This window comes from Balaenoptera physalus (genome assembly GCF_965194825.1).
Source record: "Balaenoptera physalus genome assembly, chromosome: 14".
Taxonomy (NCBI): domain Eukaryota; kingdom Metazoa; phylum Chordata; class Mammalia; order Artiodactyla; family Balaenopteridae; genus Balaenoptera; species Balaenoptera physalus.
The window spans coordinates 68,380,303-68,399,338 of NC_138893.1; the positions used below are offsets into that span (position 1 = coordinate 68,380,303).

The 19,036-nt window shown below is 37.6% G+C and overlaps 2 protein-coding genes across 3 annotated transcripts in view; one reads left to right on the forward strand and one right to left on the reverse strand.

Moving 5' to 3' along the window:
* The window catches only part of LOC309642314 (transcription factor A, mitochondrial), a 49,461-nt gene extending 33,646 nt beyond the window's left edge, over positions 1-15,815 (forward strand). Inside the window, exons 7-10 of one of the 2 annotated variants that reach the window (XM_082423768.1) lie at positions 5,941-6,067; positions 6,340-6,435; positions 11,666-11,818; positions 15,547-15,815. In XM_082423768.1, the coding sequence (XP_082279894.1) occupies positions 5,941-6,067; positions 6,340-6,435; positions 11,666-11,818; positions 15,547-15,632 (462 nt within the window). In that variant the 3' untranslated portion in view covers positions 15,633-15,815. The remainder of the gene's footprint in view (positions 1-5,940; positions 6,068-6,339; positions 6,436-11,665; positions 11,819-15,546) is intronic. The other variant, XM_082423769.1, reaches the window with a different exon arrangement.
* The window catches only part of ZNF239 (zinc finger protein 239), a 40,540-nt gene that overhangs the window by 4,552 nt on the left and 16,952 nt on the right, over positions 1-19,036 (reverse strand). The gene's annotated exons all lie outside the window — the stretch shown is intronic.

Sequence of the window (19,036 nt, forward strand, 5' to 3'; positions counted from 1 at the left end):
CAAAGAAACATGTTAAGTATTTCCTCATTGTCTATTCTCTGGAAGTGTTTGTTGAAGATTGGTGTTATTTATTACTTAGTGGTTTGTAAAAATTCACCAGTGAATTTATATAGGGCCTGGATTTTCTTTATGGAAAGTTTTAAATTATAGATTTAATTCTTTTATATTAGGGAAATTATTTTTTAGAACATGATGTAAGTTGTAGTTGCTTCTTCCCAGTTTGTCATTTGTTATCCCCAGCTGGGAGCAGGTGCTTTTTGTCCCAGGGCAAAGCACAATCACACCAAGGGTTTCTCACATTTTGCTTTGCTCTACACAAACTTCCACCTTAAAATTGCTACACTAACCCCCAGTGTTCCCATCCCCCTTACCTTAATACACTATGTATTGTGTATTAAGGCACTTCTCCAACACACTCTTCCAAAACACTTCTTCTCATCCGACACAACAGTTTCATTATTACTATGTTGTTTATTGTCTGTTTTTCCCTTCCTGAATGAATATAACTCTCCTGAAGACTGGAGGGGGACATCATTGTTTTTCCCTGTTGTAGTCTAAGTGCATAATAAGTATTGAAAAGTCGCTAAGTGAATGAATGAATGAACTTTCATGTGCCGTTTTGTTTTAGGTGTCTCCTTTGTAAGCACCATGTAGCTCAATCTTTTTAATCCAATCTAAGATTTTCTACTTTTTTGTAACAGACTTAATATGTTATTACTTGGGTGCTTCCTTGTCTTTTGTTTTGTGTTTTATACTTATTCATTCAAATACATATTTTTATATAGTGTGAGGTGTAATTTTTTTTTTTTACAAGTAGGCACTGTACGTATATTTGACTCAATTCTGGGACTTTTTCTTGTCACTGATGTATTTTTCTTTTGATTAGAGGAGCTTTGTAATAAAAAGTAATATCCCTTTACAGTTTTTATTTTGAACATACCTTTTTCCCCTTTTGAATTAAAAACATTATATCTGGTATATTTCCTCCCCCTCCTGTAAAAATTTTTAAGCACAACAACCAAAAAAATTGTTTGCTAAATTAAATTGTCTTAAAGTTTTATGTTAGTTTTCTTCCCCCCCCTCCCCCCACCAATTTTGCCCATTTTATGTATGGGACATACTGAAAAAAAAAAGCTTTGGGTTTAATTTAGCCTTCTTCATTTATTTTGGCTTTATTTTAATTTTATTCACTTAAGATTTTATCCTTATTTTTTCATGCTTTTTTGATCTGTTTTTTATTTTTCATATTTCTTTTAGCTAAACATAAAGTTCATAATTATTTTCAGTCTTTTTTTTTTTTTTAAATTTATTTATTTAATTTATTTATTTTTGGCTGTGTTGGATCTTCGTTTCTGTGCAAGGGCTTTCTCCAGTTGTGGCAAGCGGGGGCCACTCTTCATCGCAGTGCGCGGGCCTCTCACTATCGCGGCCTCTCTTGTTGCGGAGCACAGGCTCCAGACGCGCAGGCTCAGCAGTTGTGGCTCACGGGCCCAGCCGCTCCGCGGCATGTGGGATCTTCCCAGACCAGGGCTCGAACCCGTGTCCCCTGAATTGGCAGGCGCATTCTCAACCACTGCACCACCAGGGAAGCCCTATTTTCAGTCTTTATTTAAAAAATAAAGACAATTTTTCTCTGTGACAGCTTTAGTTTTAGGTCTTAAGTTTTCATGTAATGAATTTCCCCCTTTGTTTCTTTCCAGGACAGTAGTAATTTGGATGTTGGTTACTTTTCTTTGATCTAAAGTTTTTAATTTGGAGAATGTCTTATTTTATGAGTTAATGACTTTTTAGTGAGTTTTAAAATTTTTGGTTTTATAGGTCATAATCAGACAAAGTAGCTTGTAAAACCTCTGATTTGTAGGGTTTAGCAATATTGTCTCTGAAAGCACAGCATAACATAACGATTATAAGTGGTGCTTTATTTTCAGATGACCTAGTTCCAATTTAGGGTAACCTTGGGAAGTTGGGTAACCTCTTTCTGCCTCAATTTTCTTATCTGTTAAATGGGAAAAATAGTATCTATGTTATAGGTTTGTCCTGAGTATGAGATAGTATGTATTTAAAATATTCTATGAAAGACATTTTTCTAAATAACTGAATTTTAACTATCATTAGTAATTACCTGAACACGTGAGTTTAACAAACTCCATTTGATAGTCCTTTCTTGTTGATAGAGATATATTGCCTCTTACCGTGATTGTGGTTTGTTTTCTTTAACCAATTTATCTTGTAACTGTAGCAGTTTTTCTTTTATCTATTTGGATATATACAGATTTGACTTAAACCTTGATTAATTTTTACCATTTATCATTACATGGTATCTGCCTTTGCCCCATTGAAGTTTAAGGCTGCAAATTCTCCTTAATCTGATATAAATAAGACCATGCTTGCTTCCCGTTTATTTGCTTTTTCTTGTAGTATTTTGTCCATTCCTTTTTTTTAACCATTCTTTATCACTTTGTTTTAGGTTTATTTTTTGTAAACAACAAATGGCAACATTTGGGGTTTTTTTTTAAGACTAATATGGCATGTTAGTCTTGCATAAGAAATATATCCATTCCCATTTTCTGTGATAATTCGTATATTTGGTTTTATATATCTGTCTTAGTTTACTACATATTATTTTTGAGTATAACATAATGCAATATATATCAAAATTTATACTATTAATTATACTTCTTTAGAATCTTTACTTTTTCTGGTATATTCAAATTTGTCATTGTTTCATTTTTCTTCTCTGTTAATTTGGTAGTTTTCTGATTTTCAGTTCTCATAGCTACCAACCCACACCTAAATATTATAACTGAGCCATATCTACTAGCATATCAGATTACTTTGTTGCTCTTCTGCTGCTCCATGGTGTAGTGATTGCTACTCCTCTTCCTCCAGCCCCTCTTAGATGACCTTCGAAAGTTTTAATCCACCCATTACTCCTCCCCACACCCAGGCTCCATTTTAATAATTTATCAGTATATTACTGGCTCTGTTCTTATGGAGAGTCTCTTCTGTTTCAGGAGGTCTTCTTTAATATTATGTTATACATTTCAAATCATGTTAATATTATCCATCTAGTTGTAACCATGTTTCAGTAACAAGCTCTATTGTTTCTCACTCCTTCCCCTTGCTTGAGACTTGCTTGGTAGCTCATTACTACCTCCTTAGTGTTTTCTCTGCAGAGATTACAGGGGTGATTTATTCCTCGAGGCCCTGCTCATTTGAACACATCTGGTTTTGGGCCTGTCATATGAAAGACAATTTATTTATGTATAATATTCCTGGATTGAAATTCTTTTCTCATAATCTCATTGTCTTTTTGCTTTCACCACTGCAGAGGAGAAGTCCGAAGCTAGGATGCTTTTCTTTACTTTGTGAGTCAGCTGTTCTTTCATCTAGAAGCTCTTAAGAGTTTATCCTTGTCATTCAGAATTATATAAATGTATGCCTCAGTGTGTCTTTTCATTAATTCTGTGTTGGTGGTTTTTTTCCTTCAACACTTTAAATATTTCACTCCATTCTCTCCTTGCTTGCATGGATTCTGAGAAGTCGGTTGTAATTCTTATCATTGTTCCTTTGTAGGTAAGGTTCACATTCCACCAACCCCTGGGGCGCAACACCACCCCCACCCCTTCTTTGCTTTTTTCAAGATCTTTTGTATTTGGTTTTCTGCAGTTTGAGTATGACAGGATGAGATGTGGTTTTGGGGGCATTTATCTTGCTTGGTATTCTCTGAGTTTCCTGGATTTGTCATTAATTTTGGAATGTTTGGTTATTACTACTTCAGATATTTCTTCTGCTCTGTTCCTTCTTCTTCTGGTATTCTAATTATGCATATATTATGCCTTTTAATGTTGTGCCACAGTTCTTGGATGTTCTGTTTTTTTCATTCTTTTTCTTTTCACATTTCAGTCTGTGAAGTTTTTGTTGACCTCTTTTCAAGTTCACTGGTTCTTTCCTTGGCTTGTTGTATGATGAGTCCATCAGAGGCATTCCTCGTTTCTATTACTATGGTTTTGACTTTGAGCATTTACTTTTGATTTTTTTCTAGAATTTCTATTTTTCTGCTTATATGACTCATTTATAGTTGAATGTTGTCTAATTTTTTCCATTCAACTCTTTAACATGTTAATTATAGTTATTTTAAACTCCCTGTCTGATAATTCCAACATTTGTGTTGTATCTGAGTCTGGTTCTGATTATTACTTTGTCTCTTCTCCGTGTGTTTTTTATTACTTTTTGGTATGTCTTGCAATTGTTTTTTGAGAGCTGGACCTGTATCTGGTAATAGAACTAAGGTAAATAAATTTTTAGTGTGAGGATTTGTGTTACTCTGGCTAGGAGTTGGGCTGTGTTTAATGTTTGTTGTAGCTGTAGGCGCCAGAGCCTTCAAATTCCTTTAGTGTCCTTGTTTTTGACTTCCCTAGATCACTAGTTTTTCAGCTTTGGTGTCTCATACCTGGAGGGCTTATTAAAACACTGTTCACTAAGTCCCATGCCCGGAGTATCTGTTTCTGTAGATGCCTTAATCTAATGCTGCATAAGAAAGCACCCCAATATTTATCAGCTTAAAGGCAACAAGAAACATTTATGTCTCATGTAGGGGTCTCATGAGGCTGCAGCCATCTGAAGGCTTGAATGGGGCTGGAGGATTTGTTTCTGTGATGGCTCACTCACATGGCTAGCAAATTAGTATTGATGTTTGGCAGGAGGCCTCATTTCCTCCCCATGTAGACTTCTCCATAGGGCTGCTTGAGTGTCCTCATGAGATGGCAGCTGGCTTTACCCAGAGAAAGTGATCCATGAAGGAACAAAGTGGAAGCACCAGTGTTCTTCTGTGACTTGGCCTCATTGGGCATACTCTGTTATTTCTGCAACATTCTATTGGTTACAAAGATCAGCCCTATTTAATGTGGGAGAGGATTGTACAAGGGCACTGGGGGAGGAGGTGATGACCATCTTGGACACTGGCTATCCAAGTGTCTGGATAGGGGCTGGAATGGGGCTCGAGAATTTTGCATTTCTAACAAGTTCCCAGCTGATGCTGATGTTGTTGACTTATGGACCACACTTTGAGAACACTGCCCCAGGGAGTACCCAAGAAAAGCTATTGGAATGTGGGAAGGAATTATTAGCGTATTGATGTTCACATATTTGTGTTTTAAAAATAAGAATGAGATTTCATGTACATATAAAGATATAAATAGCCATGCTGGATGAGTGCTCAAACTTTAATTAAGGGGTAAATGATCAAATGTTTTGAAACCCTTAGGCTGGAGGACATATCCACAATTACTTGTAATCTTGCCTATAATCTTGCTCTTAATTATGTCTGTGAGGCTTTACCTTAATACATCTCAAACCCTTTTCTCCTACTGTATAGTTCCATTAACTTATCAAGTATTTTTTAATGCTTCCATGCCTTTTTTATGTCGTTGGCCCATATTTATAAAGAATATGTGATTCATGTGTCAAGACTTAATACTTTACTCCTCAATAAAACTCAACCTGATAATACAAAATAGAACTTAACGTTTCTTCCCCCTTTGCAACTACCCATTTACCTTTCAGAGACTTTTTAGCATTGCTTCTATAAAATTTGTTGCAGATATTTATGTTTAAATATGTTTTCTAACCTGATTATAAACTCCTTGAGAGCAGGATTAATCTTTTATTTTTCTTTGTATTCCCAGAAATTGGGACAGTTCCTGGAACACTGGCAGGAACTCCTATACTTTTTGTATGAATTAAGAAATTAATACACTGGCAAGTCCTTATACCATGATTCCTCATTTTCCCACAACATATAGTACTGACAGAAGGGATCCTACATTGCGTTTTCTCTTCAACTATTAATTGTGAACATGACCAGGTGTTAGATCCCCAACATATTGCATGCTCTCCAATTCTGGTCACTGTAGATTGAACACAGATGTGCTGTTTCAGGGGCCAGTGTCATTTGAGGATGTGACTATGGGCTTCACCCAGGAGGAGTGGCAGCACCTGGACCCTGCTCAGAGGACCCTGTACAGGGACGTGATGCTGGAGAACTATAGCCACCTCATCTCAGTGGGTAGGGATTGTATAATTTGTAACTCCAAACAATATTTGTTTCCTTTTTAGCTGCTGATATAGGTGGTTTCTTTGTAGAGATTAATAATTTATAGATTTGAAATTCAGGAGTCAAAGGTGATCCCTTTCGGGCACTACAAAGAACACTTATGTTCTCTTCCCCAGTGAAATGTTCCAGTGGATTTATTTTCATGCGGGCTAACTTTGTCCTCCTTTAAAGGTCCTGAACCTCAGGGCACCTGGTCCAAGTCCTGTGTCATTTTCCATTCACAGGGTATTGTGTTACCAAACCAGAGGTGATTTTCAAATTGGAGCAAGGAAAAGAGCCATGGATGTTAGAGGAAGAGTCCCAAAGTCAGAGCCACCCAGGTGAGTTAGTGAACATAGACGTTACTGTAACCTGGGAGAAACTGGAACCCAGGGAGTTAGTTCAGATGTTGGCATGTTTGAGATTTTTTAGGAAATTTTTTTTAGAGTTAATAGAACTTTGGAAGTGACCAAGAATAATTGGCCTTCATGCCTCAGATGCATATATCACCCTGGCGGATAAGAGCTAAATGGTTTCTTTTTGGGTTTTCTTCCAAAAATCCAATCCTTGCCTCTCTCATTTTAGATATTTGTTATTCTTTCTACATCAATTTCATTTGTCATCTTTTAATCATATATTATGTATTAATTCACTAAGTATTAATTTGACATCTACCATATGCCAGGTTTGTCTGTGTGCTGGGGTTGCAACTGCTAACAATATAATGACTGCATTTTAGTGGCAAAAGAGAATGAAATGTGGTGCTGTTTATGAAAGTGATCAGGAAAGAGCCTCTTTAAGGTCAATATTATAATTATAATATATAATTATATCTGTGTTATTAATAATAATATATATCTGTGTTATTATAACACAGATCTGAATGGAGGGGGCCAGTGGATTTTGAATATTCCAGCCAGATGGTATACCCTGTGCCATGAACTTGAGGCCGGAGTGTTTAGTGTCTGCAGAACAGGATAGCGTTTGCCAGGATGAATAGAGATCAGAGAGTTAGAGATGATGTCAGAGAGGTAGTTGGTGCCAGGTTATTTGGCTTTACTGGCTATCGAAAGCTCCTTAATTCTTCTTTTTTTTAAGATTTATTTATTATTTATTTATTTATTTAATTTATTTTTTGCTGCATCAGGTCTTAGCTGTGGCACTCAGGATCTTTGTTGAGGCGCGTGGGATCTTTCATTGTGGTGTGTGGGCTCTTTGTTGTTGTGCACAGGCCTCTCTCTAGTTGTGGCAGCAGGTTTTCTCTTCTCTAGTTGTGGCTTGCAGGCTCCAGGACGCGTGGGCTCTGTAGTTGTGGCGTGCAGGTTCCAGAGTGCATGGGCTCTGTAGTTTGCAGCACGCAGGCTCTAGTCGAGGCGCATGAGCTCAGTAGTTGTGGCATGCGGGCATGTTGTGGCATGTTGCCCCGCGGCATGTGGGATCTTAGTTCCCTGACCAGGGATTGAACCCGCATCCCCTGCATTGGAAGGTGGATTCTTTACCACTGGACCACTAGGCAAGTCCCGAAAGCTCCTTAATTCTAATTGAGTTGGAGTCATTGGAAGGTTTTGAGCAAAGGAGCACATGTTCTGATTTGCTTCATGTATACCCCTGGCTGCTCTACAGTGGAAATGTTGACAGAGGGGGTGGGGAGGAGGGACAAGTAAAGTCAAGGAGAGCAGTTAGCAGTTCTCCATGTGAGGGATTGTGGTGCCTTATACCGGCTTGGAAATAGAAAGTAAAGTGACATGATTGGGTTCTTGATGTATTTTGAAGTTGTAGCCAAAACAGGATTTCCTGTTAGATTGGATTATGGGTACAAGAAAAAGAATAATCAAGAGAAAAACTGAAAGTTTTTTTTCCTGAGGCACTAGACACCTGGTAGTACCTTTAACTCAGACAGGGGAACTTGAGGAGAAGCAGTTCTGGGAGGAAACAAGTAAAGATATGGGTAAGTTTATACAAATATTATCTGTAAAAAATACAGATGATCCCCAAATTACAGTGATTCAACTCATTTTTTGACTTCACTGATGCAAAAGCAATACCCATTCACTGGAAATTGTACTTTGAATTTTGATCTTTTCCCTGGGCCAGCGATGTGTGGTAGGATACTCTCTTGTGATGCTGGGTAGCGGCAGTGAGCCGTAGCTCCCAGTCAGCCACATGACCACGAGGGTAAACAACCTTACAACCATCCTGTACCCATACAACTGTTAGTACAGTATTCAGTGAACTGCATGAGATATTCAACACTATTATAAAATAGGCTTTGCATTAGTTGATTTTGCCCAACTCTAGGCTAATGTAAGTGTTCTGGGCACGTTTAAGATAGGCTATTCTAAGCTATGATGTTCAGTAGATTAGGGGTATTATATGCATTTTCGACTTTTGATATTGCCAAGTTACAATAGGTTTATGGGGACATAACCTCATTGTAAGGCAAGGAAGATCTGTAGTAGCAATGTTTATTCTGTTGAGTATAAAAACAACAAAAATAAAATATTGAAAAACAATAGCATGTAAATAATTTATCAGTTGACCAGACTGGTGTTCTAAAATCCTTTTATTTTTTAGAAGTGTTGTTGAGTTAAATATGAATGGTAAAATTTAATGAGTAAATGCTAGAAGAAAGTAATGTATAACTTCTAAACTTCTGAAGGGAAGAAAATAGAAAAGAAAAAAATATATATATTAGATCAGACCAAAAAAGAACAATGAAAGAGAGGGGAAAAGCAAGTAAAAATTAGAATAAGTGGAAACTGTAAGTGAAATGAAGGAAACCATCCTAGATATTTTAGTAATTACAATACATTCAAAAGGACTAAACCCTCTTGTTAAAAGACAGATATTGCCAATTTGGATTTTTTACAAATATAGGTATATGGTGTTTGAAAAGTACATATGAAATATAAAAAGAAATAATAGGCTATATTCCATTATTGGAATGTAGAAAGGAATAGTGATATACTTCAAATATTAAGCAAAATAGAATATTAACCCTTGGTATACCATCAGGGATCCAGTGTACCCAATTTTTGTTTTTTTGTTTTTTTAAAATTTTATTTATTGATTGATGGATTTATGGCTGTGCTGGGTCTTCATTTCTGTGCGAGGGCTTTCTCTAGTTGCGGCAAGTGGGGACCACTCTTCATCGCGGCCTCTCTTGTTGCGGAGCACAGGCTCCAGACGCGCAGGCTCAGTAATTGTGGCTCACGGGTCCAGCTGCTCCGCGACATGTGGGATCTTCCCAGACCAGGGCTCGAACCCGTGTCCCCTGCATTGGCAGGCAGATTCTTAACCACTGCGCCACCCAATTTTTGTTTTTGAATTTCTGTTTGAAGCAGTTCTAATTATTTGCAAGGGTTGTTGTTTTATGAATTTCATAATTTCTTATAAATTAAAATATAATTTTAACTTGAATGAACAAAGAGAAAATTTACTTATATTTTTAAATGGAATAAAACTTATTTTATCTTGCAGTTTCCACATGGGTGACTTGGTCCCATTTATAAATCTAAGAAATATAGGATTGTTGTGATCTTATTTTAATGTATTTTGAAATGTTTTGCTACTTCATCCCCCTAGCAATTATTCCAACATTACTCATCAGTTATGTCCAATAGTGCTAAAATACACTAAAATATAAGAAAATAGATGATGGAATTTCTTGGAAGGATAATGCAATAGTGAAGTAAATCCTCACCATTATATCATCCTTCAGTTTTCTTATTGAGTTCTCTGAAGTATTGCATCAACTGTAATGAAGGGATGAAAGAAGTCTGGAGACCTTATTTGTTGTTTCTTTTCTTTTAAATTTTTTATTTATTTATTTTTTTGGCTGTGTTGGGTCTTCGCTGCTTCGTGTGGGCTTTCTCTAGTCGCAGCTAGCAGGGGCTACTCTTGATTGCGGTGCGCGGGCTTCTCTTGTTGCAGAGCACAGGCTCTAGGCATGCAGGCTTCAGTAGTTGTGGCTCGTGGGCTCAGTAGTTGTGGCTCACGGGCTCTAGAGAGTGCAGGCTCAGTAGTTGTGGCGCACGGGCTTAGCTGCTCCGTGGCACGTGGGATCTTCCTGGACGAGGGATCAAACCCGTGTCCCCTGCATTGGCAGGTGGATTCTTAACCGCTGCGCCGCCAGGGAATTCCCCCTTATTTGTTGTTTCTTTCTTTCTTTAGCTTTCATTGAATATAGTTGAGAATTTAGAATTTTTATTTTCTGCCTTTAATTGCAAAGGGCAGAAAATTGACATAAGACTTTCCATAATTATTAGACAAATCAGAGGATGAGTGTAAAGAGATAGGGAGAAGCACTCTAGACTCTAATAACAGTGGATAATTGATTGTATAAGTGAAACTCTAACTGTAAGTTTTGTTTTTTTTTAAATAAATTTTATTTATTTATTTAATTTATTTTTGGCTGCGTTGGGTCTTCGTTGCTGCACGCGGGCTTTCTCTCGGTGCGGCGAGTGGGGGCTACTCTTCGTTGCAGCACACAGCCTTCTCATTGTGGTGGCTTCTCTTGTTGCGGAGCACAGGCTCTAGGCGCGTGGGCTTCAGTAGTTGTGGCACGCAGGCTTCAGTAGTTGTGGCTTGCAGGCTCTAGAGCGTAGGCTCAGTAGTTGTGGCACACGGGCTTAGTTGCTCCGCAGCATGTGGGATCTTCCTGGACCAGGGCTCAAACGTGTGTCCCCTGCATTGGCGGGCAGATTCTTACCCACTACGCCACCAGGGAAGTCCCCAGACTGTAAGTTTTAGGTGATGATATGCTAGATGAATAAAGATGTGCCTCTGATCCTGTTGTAAGAATAGCCTAAATGTATACTTCATTTAGGCACTACTATTCATTGTGAATCCCCATGAGAATGCAAATATAGCCTAGGCAATACAGTTTTCCTTTTAACTCTAATGAAAATGAGTACTTTCTGAAATTTAATTTGGTGGTATTATGTGGAATAGAAAAGAGGAGGATGAGGTTGTAAGCATGTATATTAGTGAGGCTCTTGCTTCGATAACGACTAGGCCCTGATTTAATTGTTCCAAGTCTAATTGTTCCTTTGATATCTCCCTTTACTGTCATTGTCTATTAATTTTCCTTGTGATTCTACTTAATATTTGTTGAGTTGTTGGGCTGATTCTATTACCTGTGCAGTTCCCCACCCCAAGATTAAGCAGTCATTCAAAATTTTAAATTTATTGTTTGTGTTTATGTCAAATTCTCTATTTTTGAATGTCACATTTAAAAAAAATTGAGGTATAATTGGCATACAACATTTTAGTGTCAGGTGTACAATGTAATGAGTTGATATTTGTATATATTGCAAAATGATCACCACAATAAACATTTTTGAAGTGTCAAAGTATTGCGTTTTGTTGCCAGATTCCCCATTTTTCACTACTGCAAGTTATTTATTTATTTTTCAAACCTAGAGGAGCGAGGCAGTATGCCCTTGAGATTACTTTCATAGCAAATGACTGGGCTAGAATAAGACATATGAATATGTCTTCTCTTCATAAGAAATATATTAACATGTATAAACTATGGTAAATTATTTTCATTTCTATACTTCTGCATAGTTGACCTGATGGAGAAGAGCCAGGAAAAGGAAGTCCAGCATTGGTGGAAAGTTGATTTTGTCAACAACAAAACACCGACTAAAGTGAGAAATAGTGTATTAGGAAAAACATTTTCTCTGGATACAAACTCTATTTTATCAAGAAAAATACCTGGTAAATATGACTCATATGGAATGAATTTGGATTCTCTTTCAGAATTAATCATTAGTAATAGACACTCCTTTGTAAGGCAGCTTGATGAGTTTAATACACATGGGAAATTACTCCTCTGTACAAAGCATAGGAATTCTCATTCTAGAGAGAAATCTTTAGAATATGATAGAACTGGAAAAGCCATTAGTCAAAATGACATATTTCAGCATCAAGATACTCAAATTCTGAAGCTTTCTTCTGAATATAATGAATGTGGGAAAGCCTTCAATGAGGGGGCAACTTTCATTACCCATAAGAGAGCAAGCTCATGGGAGAAGCCCTGTGGATGTAATGAACATGTCAAAGCCTTTTCTGATAGACCAACATTCACTGTTCATCAGGGAACTCATACAAGGGAGAATCACTATGAATTGAATGACTGTGGGAGGTGGTCTGTTGGTGAGAAGTCAACTTTAAGTAAGCACCATGGAGTTATCATGGGGAAGAGATACTATGAGTGTATTGAAAGTGAATAGTTTCAGAAAGAAGTCACTCCTTCAGCGAATTTATAAAGGAGAGGAAACCTTTAACTGTTTGTTTTGAAGATTGGGAAGTATTCTGCAAGAAGCCAAATTTCATTCAGCATCAAGAAACACATATAGGGAAAGAAGTCTATAAAATTAATCAGTGTGCTACTGCATTTTACAAGAAGCCAAAGCTTCCTACATATCAGAAAACAGATATAAGAGAAAAACTCTATGAATGTAGTGAATGTGGGAAAACCTTCAGCCATAAGTCATCTCTCATTCTACATCAGAGGATACACAGAGGGGAGAAACGCTATGAGTGCACCAAATGTGGGAAAACCTTTGGGTATAGGTCAGGCCTCACAGTACATCAGAGAACACACACAGGGGAGAAACCCTATGAATGTAACAAATGTGGAAAAAATTTCTGTGAGAAGTCAAATCCCCGTGTACATCAGCGAACACACAGAGGGGAGAAACCCTATGAGTGTAATGAATGTCAGAAAGCCTTCAGTGCTAGGTCAGCTCTCACAGTACATAAGGGAATACATAGTGGGGAGAAACCCTATGAATGTAAGGAATGTGGGAAAACTTTCTCCCAGAAGCCAAACTTCATTAATCACCAGAGGACTCACACAGGAGAGAAAACCTATGGATGTCACAAATGTGGAAAATCCTTCTCTGTGAAGTCGAAACTGAGGGAACATCAGAGAACACACACAGGAGAGAAGCCTTATAAATGTAATGAGTGTGGGAAAACTTCTGCCATAAGTCATCCCTCACAGTACATCAGAGAACCCACACAGGGGAGAGAGCCCATGAATGTAACCAATGTGGGAGGACCTTCTATCAGAGTCATTCCTCACAACACATCAGAGAACACACTAGGGAGAAACACTACAGGTGTAATGGAACCTTTCACCAGCATCTCGATTTCAGTAAACAGCAGAGAAACAGTACTAAGAAGAAACCCCTGTCAACATCCTGAAACCTTCACCCTCTTGTTGGACTCATTGCATAGCAGAAACAACCTGGGGCTGAGGTGGGGGACCCAATATATATGAGAAATCTTTTGCCTAGAAGTGACATTTCATTGGGTAGCAAATAATATTTGATAACTTTATTAATATTTTGAAGATGTTACAGTGTCAAAAAAAGTTTAAAAAGGAGGCCTTTTCTTTTGCAGAATATGTGTAAGTATGCTATGTAGAGAAACTTTTCATGATACGTTTGCTTATTAGAATGCAGCATTGTAGTAGGAAGTATATATATATATTTGCTTAATAACTCAAAGTTTTTATTTCATAATTTTAATATGAATATGAAATGTATAAGTTGTCCCATACTTAATACCTATGTAATTTTTTGTTTTAACTGAAATTTTTATTGAAATAATGGTAGATTGTAAGATGCAGTTGTAAGAAGTAATACAGAGAGACCTCATGTACCCTGTACCCGGTTTCCCCCAGTGGTAACATCTTGTAAAAATATAGTACAAATATCAGCCAGGATAATGACATTATTGATATAATCCAGCAATTAGTTCAGAATTTCTCAGTTTTATTTGTACTCACTTATGTGTAGGTATATTTAGTTCTGTGCAATTTTATCACATGTCTAGGTTTATGTATCCACCATTGGCTGTGGCATCTGTTGACTGTGGTATCTACGACTACAGATATTTCATGATATTCAGGGGTTATTAGTTTTTCCGGTATTATAATTATGTTTTTCAAAAGAGTCTCTATATTTTAGAGATAGAAAAATAACATATGCTGCAGCATTCAGATAATTGAAATGTAGGCAACAATACCATGAGCTTGGAGATATATATGTATTTAATTGGATCATCTGTTCTTTCATTTCCAGGATTTGTTTATATAACTTGTATATTTATTTGTTGACTACATTAGGTTACAAATACTTTCTCCTAGACTGTGGCTTATCTTTTAATTTTATTTATGCTATATTATACTGTATAGAAGTTTTAAGTTTTGATGCAAATATAACAATCTTTTCTTAGGTCTTTTTGCTCTTTGTTTAAGAAATTCTTTTCTAGACTGAGGTTACAAAGATATTCTTCCAAAAGACTGAAGTTCTGCTTTTCAAATGTTTATATTTTTAAATCTGTCTGGAATATTTTTTTAATGGTATAAATTAGTGATCTACTTTCATTTTTTTTTGCAAATGGAAAAGTCAGTTGTCTCAGGGCCACTTTTGAAGGTCTGTATATTCGTTTCCCACGGCTGCAGTAACAAAGTACCACGAACTGGGTGGCTTAAAATAATAGGAATTATTCTTCCAGTTCTGGTGGCTAGAAGTCTGAAATCAAGATGTCAGCAGGGCCATGCAGTCTCTGAAGGCTCTCGGGGAGAATCTCTTCCATGCCTTTCCCTCAGCTTCTGGTGGTGGCTCTCCATCCTTGGTGTTCCTTGGCTTACAGCTGCATAACTCCAATCTCTGTCTCCACTGACACATGCATTCTCCCTTCATGTGTCTAGGTCTCTGTGCCTCTTTTGGAGCCAGCAAGGCCATGGCCCTTAACTGTCTGCTTGCCCAGAACCTCACCTAGCTCCTGCCGGTGCGCAGCACGCACTGGTGGAACTGAGCAGAACCCTGCACCCACCCCCCACCCCCACCCCCTGCCAAGTACAAAGGCCCCTCCATATCCCCTGCCTCTTGTTTATAAAAAAGTACTAGATCTATGGCTAGCACAATTTCAAGAACTTGGCCTTAAGAGAATGGGATTAACACTGTTGCTCATAATAATCTATATCTTTGTGGGCATCAAAATAATTGTAGCTTGTTCTGCCCGTGTATGTAAATGAGCAACTACAATTGTCAGCAAAGAGATACTACAGAGCCCACGTCGACATCTTCCACTCTAAGGATATGGTGCCGTATGTCAGCATGAAGTTACAGAAGACAGACCTTCGACCATAATCCAATAAAAATGGAATGATGTTCTGACAAGTGGGGATTTGTAAGCAGCTTTTGGCAGGAAAAAGCTCTTTGCAGGAAAGAGCTCTCTGCCGGAGGCCCCTTTTATCTTGTCACTAACCTTAAACCACTTGCCCCCATGCTCTACTCATCTCTGACCCTAGCACACTTTCAAATCTTTTGATCACATAATACCTTGCCTAATCTGTTGGTTCTTTCCATAGATCAAAGAAGTAGAAATGAAGAATAAGTAATTAACAGATGACCCGATCTCTTCCCTAGCTTCCCCTTCAGTAATCTTGCGAACGAACTGTGTGAACAAGACAGTATTGAAAGAAAGATCACAAGAAGTCAACAAGCCTGCATGACAAGCCTGCATGCAGTGGGGGATGGCGATGCCTCTGACCTCCTATCTCAAGGATTAACTGAGATTACTTACCTTTTCCCTTTAAGAACTTCTCATGGCTGAGCAGAATCTTGGGAGGTGGTTTCTGGGGAGTCCACCATCTCCCCAGCATTCTGATTAAAAGCAACTTTCCTTTCTACCAACATTTGTCTCTCTTGAGTATTGATTTCTGAGCAGCAAGCATCCAGACCTGATTGGTAACACTGGGATGGCAGCACGAGGTGTGCGGAGGGTGGGGGTCTTTTCTTTTTATTGCCTTGTTGCACAGGCTAAACATCTGGGACAACGTTGACTACAAGTGGTGAGTAGACATCTTTGCCTTGTTCCCAGTCTTAGGAGGAAACCGCTCTTTATTTCACCATAAAATATGATGTCAGATATATGTTCTTCCATAAATGCCCTTTATTGGATTAAGGATGATTCCTTTAATTCCTAATTAATTGAGAGTTTTAAATCATGAACGTGTTGAATCTCTTCAAATGCTTTTTCCACATTATAAAGATATGGTTTTTCTTTTTTAGTATGTTAATATGATGAAATACATTGATTTTGAATGCTACGGCAACCTTGCATTTCTAGGATAAATCCTACTTGGGCACGATGCATTACCATCTTTTATAGATTAGAAGTTTCAATTTGCTATTTTTTAAAAGAATTTTTGCATCTATGTTCATAAAGTTATTGATCTATGATTTTCTTTTCTTGTGATGTCTTTGGCTTTGGTATGTAGGTAATGTTGACTCGTAAAATAAGTTGGAAAATGTTTATTCCTAGAAGAGTTGGTGTACAGTTGTTACTATGTCTTCCGTAAATGGTAGAATTCACTTGTGCCGTCTGGCCTGTACTTTTTATTGTGGGAAGGTTGTCAGCTACAAATCTTTTAATAGGGCTATTCAGGTTTTCTCTTTCTTCTTGAGTGACCTTGGGTAGTTTGTACCTTTCAAGGACTTTTTCTATTTCAACTAAGTTGCTGAATTTATTGGGATAATTATTAATAAAATTCCATGCTGCTTTAGCTGCATCCCACAAATTTTTATATATTCATTCAGTTCAAAATATTTTCAGATTTTCACTGTTACCTCCTCTTTACCCCATGGCACATTTAGGAGCCATTAATTTCCAAATGTTTGGTGACTCTTCAGATATCTTTCTGTTAGCAATTTCTAATTTAATTCTGTTCTGGTGCTAGATATACATTGTATGATTTCCATTCTTTTAAATCGTTTGAAACTTGTTTTATAGCCCGTATTATGTGCACTTGAAAAGAATGTGTATTATGCTGTTGTTGGAGTATTCTATAAATGTTGAGTTAGTTGATACTCATTTTCTGTCCACTTGTGCTATCAATTACCTGAGAGTGCTGAAATATCTAACTATAATTGATAAATTGTCTACAGCTATTTCATGTTTTTATTTCATGAATTTTGAAGCCCTGTTATAAATGTATTGGAGCTAGAAGATAACTGCTTTGCTGTTGGATTCACAAAAGTCAAAATACAGGTCTGTCTCTAGGGGCCATTCAATTTCTACAGAGAAGAAATTTCCCATCTCCTGCTGGAGGGTAAGTCCCTGGTTGACAATGCACAGGGGTTGCAGAGGAGGGCAAGTGTGTATGGAATGAGGGAAATGTCCCGTATGCGACTGGCCACTAATTTCACTGCTTTCCCTTCATGTCTCACTCCTGTCCTCCACAGTATTAAGCATTTCTGAGTCTGGAGCCAAGCTGGTTCCTTTTTGTCCTTAATGCAAGTAGTATAAATGGTGTCTGCTTCTGCTCTGATACAATAGCTGTCCTCCTTCCATATTTCAAATTTTTATTGAGACCTCCTATTTACTAGTGGTTTTTCATTTGTTCTCTTTATTGCTGTGGTATTATAAATGTAAAAACTTTCAAGGATTTTAATGCTGTCCAGAGAGATGTTTAACAAAAGCACATTTTCTAGTCCTTTCCCCTTAAGCATTTTGCTTAGCTGACCAAACCCTGAATGATTTTTGTAGCCCCTGCCGATCAGTTGCCACACACTCCCTATGTCTTAGCTTTTCCCGGCTCTACCTCTTGAACCTACTTGTTGGTATCACCTGCTCTCCTACTTGTTGGTATCACCTGTACCAACCCAATGTCAGTTTTACTCTCGCAACTACTTCGGGCATGTTGCTTTGGACTTTCCCTGGTCCTCATTACCTACGGTTCAGCCTTGCCCTTCATGCTCAGTTATGTGCCTTTCTCTTCAATGAAAGTACAATGAGAAAGGTCATGGAGCTGCAAAAGTGAACGTCCATATTTCTTTTTATCCCCTAACTCTGGCTATCAGGGTGGGGGATGAGAAAGGAAGAATTTAAAAGGTTATAATTTAGAAGTGTGACTACAAGTAGTGATCACATATTCACCAGTATTTTGACCTTAAGATCTTAAATGATCCACACAGAAAGTAAATAGCACCTACCGAATAGGTAAGAATTTTAAGAATTGTAAAATCGTAAGTACTCAACAAGTAATCTGTAACCTAGATTCTTTGCTAAGTTAGTGTTAGAATTATCAATTGAATACAATTATTGAATTCCAAAGCTCTTTGTTCAAGTCAAGTACTGGTAAAGGATCAATCCTAGGGCAACCCTTGAATTCTGAAAAGGAACCATTTTGCAACGTTTTTTTTTTTTTTCATTTTCACATCTCTGAACCTGGGGTGTGTCTTAAAAATTAACAAAGTGTTTTCTCGTTCTCAATCCATTGGCATCTTTAAGATCTGATGAAATGTGACACATCCCCTGTTGTTCTTCCTGCATTTTCATGCAAAAGTCTCTTTTTCTAACTAATTTTTTCCCCCAGACTTTCTTACTATAATCAGTGAAATGCTTCCTAAGGACTCTGATCACATTTCAGTTGTATTAAGGAAGGTAATGCTTAAAAGAGAACAGTAAAAGCTAACCATAATTAAAAACATTGATAAGGTATGTATAAAAGGAGACTTGGAAAAACAGGCTAATTTATACGCATTTGAGACTTGGACTTCAAATCTACCCTCTGGTCTCAGTGCACATGGATTCTTGTGATCTTATTTGACTCCAAGTCCCAGATAGATTATATACATCAGCCAATTAGAAGACATATATGATAAACGAGTCAAATCCAGAACAGATGCTCAGATATAATCTTATGAGGGCAGGAGAAACTGGGAGGCATTCATCATTCTAGAGGTCACTGAAGCAGAATCACATCACTTGTGATGCCATCTTACGGTATCCAAACGAGTGTATTATGCAATGCCAAAGGGCAGATGCTGGGTCACCACCCTAACCATTCCATGTGGGCTGCTCTGAGTTGGAGTCAAATATTCTGGGACTATCTCTTGAAGGAAGGCAAGTCTC